Source organism: Parambassis ranga, chromosome 13 (genome assembly GCF_900634625.1).
Source record: "Parambassis ranga chromosome 13, fParRan2.1, whole genome shotgun sequence".
Taxonomy (NCBI): Eukaryota; Metazoa; Chordata; class Actinopteri; family Ambassidae; genus Parambassis; species Parambassis ranga.
In genome coordinates, this window is record NC_041033.1 from 15,899,076 (window position 1) to 15,903,971 (window position 4,896).

The 4,896-nt window shown below is 38.3% G+C and overlaps 1 protein-coding gene across 1 annotated transcript; it reads left to right on the top strand.

Moving 5' to 3' along the window:
- Positions 1-3,372: 3,372 nt before the first annotated feature.
- lim2.3 (lens intrinsic membrane protein 2.3) lies at positions 3,373-4,344 on the top strand. The gene is made up of 4 exons (XM_028420194.1): positions 3,373-3,547; positions 3,800-3,949; positions 4,028-4,162; positions 4,243-4,344. The coding sequence occupies exons 1-4, from the start codon at positions 3,373-3,375 to the stop codon at positions 4,302-4,304; spliced, it is 522 nt and encodes a 173-aa protein (XP_028275995.1). The 3' UTR covers positions 4,305-4,344.
- Positions 4,345-4,896: the final 552 nt, after the last annotated feature.

Consider the following 4,896-nt stretch of genomic DNA (forward strand, 5'->3'; position numbering starts at 1 on the left):
ATTATTGGAAGTTTAATTCCCAGCTGTTAAAGAATGTGGAGTCCTGTAATTCTATTAAAGCACTAATTTGGGAAATCAAAAATGATGATGCATATCTAAATGGGAATATCTAAAGTTCTGCATTAGAAAATCCTCAATTGCATTTAGCAAACAACTAAACAAGCAAAAGAAAGAAGAAATTTAGTTTAAAGTTTAGTTGAGTCTGTATAGCAGGTTAAATTGGACAGAGGAAGAAAAAGGAAGAATTAACATATTGCAATCCAAACTGGATGAAATGTATTTGTATAAAGCTAAGGGTGCTTATGTCAGGTCCAGAGCCAGATGGATAGAAGAAGGGGAGAAAAATACAGCCTATTTTTGCAATTTAGAGAAGCGCAGACAAGAATATAACTCAATCTGTTGCCTGACAATAAATGGGGAGGAATGTACAGATCCCAAACACGTCTCAAAGGAAGTCTTTTACTTTTACAGCAATCTCTACAAATCCTCACACTCAGAACAAAATGTCACTTCCTTCTTTGATCAAATTAACCATTTGATTCCAGTAATCGAGGATGATTTCTGAGAAACTTGTGATGCAGGAATAACTATGGCTGAATTTGATGGTGCTATTAGCAACATGGCATCTAACCATTCACCAGGGCCAGATGGAATAACAACACATTTTTATAAACATTTGTGGGAAGATATAAAATTCTTATTGTTTCAAGCATTAATTGAATGTATAAGTCGAAAAGAGCTCATGGAAATAATGAAACAAGGCGTAATAAAATTGATTCCTAAACCTGGAAAAGATAAAATGATCCTAAACAACCTGAGACCTATAACACTCTTAAACACAGATTATAAAATCTTTACTAAAGTTTTGGCAACAAGATTAAAAACTGGCATTTCTAACATTATTTGGCCTACTCAGTTAGGATTTCTTAAAGGAAGGCTGATCCATAATAACATCCGTCTGGTTCTGGATCTTATTGATTATAATCACCTAATTAAAGATTAGGTTTTTTTTATCAATACATTTAAACATTTTGGGTTTGGTGATGTTTTCCTCAACATGATTGCTATGTTATACACTGATATTAATAGCTGTGTTACCCCATCAGAGGGCACATGTTCCAGGTTCAAGGTTGAGAGAGGAATCAGGCAAGGGTGCCGCATTTCACCTCTCTTATTTATTGTAGCCACTGAATTACTGTCTTTAACACACTCAAATATTCAAGGATTAGACATAAATAACCACCACAGATTAATCACAAGTTGGTGATGATACGATCTTTTCAAAAAACAAAGAACAAATCCCAATGGCTTGAGACACAATTAAGACTTTTTCCCAAGCGTCTGGTCTGCACTTGAACCTAGATAAATTAAAAAGGATCAATTAAACAAAGAAACAAACACAGACCTGCTGTTGTCCCCATAAACACTTCCTTCATTTATTTACTTCGTTCCAGGGCTCATACTAAATGAACTGCATTGCTTGTTTGTTGTTTAAGTAGCCTATAAGTGTCTTAGGTCTCCAGAAAAAATGGCGACCACTTAGCCACCACTACATGGTGAAATCTGAAGGTGCTGAATTGGGACTGTTTTGTATTCAAAGCCAAGAAAAGGAAATATTCTGAATGATGGGTATGACTTGGAATACATTTTACCAACATGATGCATTTGGTGACTCCGCTGGAATGTAAAGTGTTATATATGTCTTTTGTTTCCCCTCCAAAGGTAGAAACAGTACATTTACAGTTACCATAGAAGTCATAGAGATTTTAAGCACTAAATGATGAGACGTATCTTCACAGCCAATGAAGGACTCGACCTACATGCCACTGCCGAGTCTATTTTTTCCACATGCTAAGATTATTTATAACAATATTAACATGTATTTTTCACACGATACTGTATGTCATTTAAGACTACTAACACTACATACACCCGGGCTGACAGAGATAGCTCAAGATAGCTCAAAAAAATGTCAGGGTCATTCCAGTAAAATAAAAAACATGCAATGCAATAAAAGACATAAGATTTTAAATACATACAAAAACTGCGTTATAAAATGTTATGTAATTAGTTTTAGCTTAGCTAACACTGTTGGCAGTAACTGTGTCCTCACCACAGCAGCACCCTGGAGGCTGAATCCACCTGCGGGCTATGTTTTAAATATTCTGACCAGCTTTTCTTCTTGCCTCTGCAACAAGACAGCAAAAATAAATCCCATTACACTCAATCAACATTACATTGGTTTTGTTTATAAATGCAATTTTTCTTCTGTTATTACATTTATTACTCTGGGCTGGTGCCAATTTTACAAGACAATGTCTGAAAGATTAATATAGAGACACAATTTATATTATTCACACATTATTCCTTAAGTTTTAAATGGACATCATGTAGATTTTAATTTTAATAATTTGTAGCCAGAATTGGCCTGATTTTACCAAACACGTGTCTGTTGTAATATAAATATGTGTGTTGTATTTAAAGTGTTCTCTGCTCTCCAGCAGTATTGTAGGTGAGCTTTACTGCAGGCCCTGAGCGTACTGCGTGCGGTTGAATTGAAAGCCCTGTGTCATCACTATCACTGAGATGTGCGCAGCGCTTTAACAGTTTTGTATTTTCAGCAGATTCCCTAAAACACAAAACTCATCCTCTGTGATTGGCCGCGGCTCAGCGCGCTCCATTGTTCCATCAGGCCGTTTGTTCGCTTGGTTTCCTGCACACAAACAAAACTTTCCTGCCACCCTGGGCAATATCGGGCTCCTGTGTGCTGTGACAACCTGAAATATTGGAATCTCTGACTTTTTCTTAAGGAAAAAAAGGTATGTAATCACTATAAAAAACATCAGGTGTCAAATGCTTTTTCAATATTCTGTATTTTACATTCAAATGTATTTCTTAGCCTGATTATTTTCTCTGAAACAAGGTCAGAAATGCCCACTTTATATGAAATATTCAAATTAGATGCCATGTTTTTATGGACGCACCAGTGAATCTTTGCTAAAAAAAATATTCTTGAGCGATTTAAGCAAGCCATGTTGACTTGGCTTTAATTTAACATTAATATCTGTAGGTTGGAAAGTGTATTTAAAGATGGAGCCAGTTTTATTAGAGATTAATAACTTGCCAGACTTAGCTGGCATCTTTCTGTCTAATAAGTAATGTTTCTATAATCAGATCTGTCTAGCTGCAGCAGGACATTAGTGGCATCCTGCTGAATGTATTGAGATATTGTTTTATTCATGCACAGTGTTGCTCCCTCACTCTGCAGCAGGAAGTGGTTTCTGTAATTGGCCAGATGTGGCAAGGCCCTGACCTGCTTTCTCTCTCTCTCTCTCTCTGTTCTTGTGCCAGTCAGTGTTTTATTTTGGCAGGATGTACAGCTTCATGGGAGGTGGTTTGTTCTGTGCCGGAGTTGGGAACATACTCCTCATTGTCTCCACGGCAACTGACTACTGGATGCAGTATCGCCACTCCAGCAATTACATGCACCAGGGCCTGTGGCGGTACTGCGTGCCCGGAAAGTGCATGACACACACAGACAGTATCGGTAAGATGCCCAGACAGGGAGACCCTTATCTATATTTATTAGTTTGCTGACGAACCCGCTGTGACTCGGATCCCCACTGAGGTTACTTTCCTTTGGAGTTGTGAAAAGATTTAGGTGTGACAAAATAAAAAAGATTTTACTTACTATATTATATCTATTGCCTAACACTAGGTGGCAAACTAGAGCTGTCTTCTAGAAAGCCAATCTAGGCATGTAACAGAATAAGAGAATAAGACTTATTTCCACTCACAGCGTACTGGGATGCAACTCGGGCCTTCATGATTCTTTCCCTGCTGGCTTGTTTCATTGGCATCGTGATTGGCGTCATGGCCTTCATCCACTACTCCTCCTTTGATGGGTTTGACAAGACGTTTGCAGCCGGCATCCTCTTCTTCATCTCCTGTAAGCTCCTGTCACACACACAATACTCACAGCTGCACTAAAGATGAGTGTTAATGATTTTATCATTATTTGCTGTAGGCTTCTTTGTGCTGCTGGCGATGGCTGTGTACACAGGAGTGACAGTGAACTACTATGGTAAACGCTATGGCAGCTGGCGGTTCTCCTGGTCCTACATTATGGGCTGGGTGGCAGTGGTGCTCACCTTCTTCTCAGGTACACACACACTCAACCAGACTCTTGCTGGCAGGCTACCTGTTGTGTGCATCTAATAATTGTATGACCCTCTCTTTTAGGTATCTTCTACATGTGTGCCTATCGGATGCACGAATGCCCAAGAAGCTCTAACTCACGTTGACCTGCCAGGCACTCCCAACACACACACACTGGTCCATATTGCAGAATGAGACCACGAGGAACCAAGTACCACCATGATCCTTCCAACTGCTACACCAGTGAACTTAATGCTCATGAATAAGCAGAATAAATGAGGAGAAAACATCCATCCGTGGCTTGGATTGTAGTCATTTAAGGTTGTAGTAGTATTAACTGTATGCTGGATGAATGTTGACAATGTCATATAGGGTAACTTTTAGAGGTCTTAGCTACAGTTTAAAGGCTTAGCAGAAAAGCATAAGCATTATGGTGTTACACACATTGCTGATCTGCACATCGCCAGCTCAGAACATTAACTGTGGATGTAGTAAAAATGTATTTTAGCCACTAAAAAAGTAAACTTGCTTCTATGTATTTTAAAATATACAGTTCTAGTGCATGCTATATTCAGTGTATTATTTACCTTAAATTCTCACAAGGTTTTTATAAATTATGCAACACGGTGGCTACAACGCAGATTCAGAAAATACATGCAAATAGACAACACCTTGAAGGACCTTCAAAGGGGGCTTGATAAAATATAGATATATAGATTTTGTTTTTTGCCTATTTGC

Excerpts from the sequence above, each read along its gene's own strand:
- lim2.3 (XM_028420194.1), top strand. The coding sequence starts at position 3,373 with ATGTACAGCTTCATGGGAGGTGGTTTGTTCTGTGCCGGAGTTGGGAAC. Across the intron at positions 3,548-3,799 it reads GACACACACAGACAGTATCG|CGTACTGGGATGCAACTCGG; the intron begins GTAAGATGCCCA and ends TTCCACTCACAG. Across the intron at positions 4,163-4,242 it reads GGTGCTCACCTTCTTCTCAG|GTATCTTCTACATGTGTGCC; the intron begins GTACACACACAC and ends CCTCTCTTTTAG.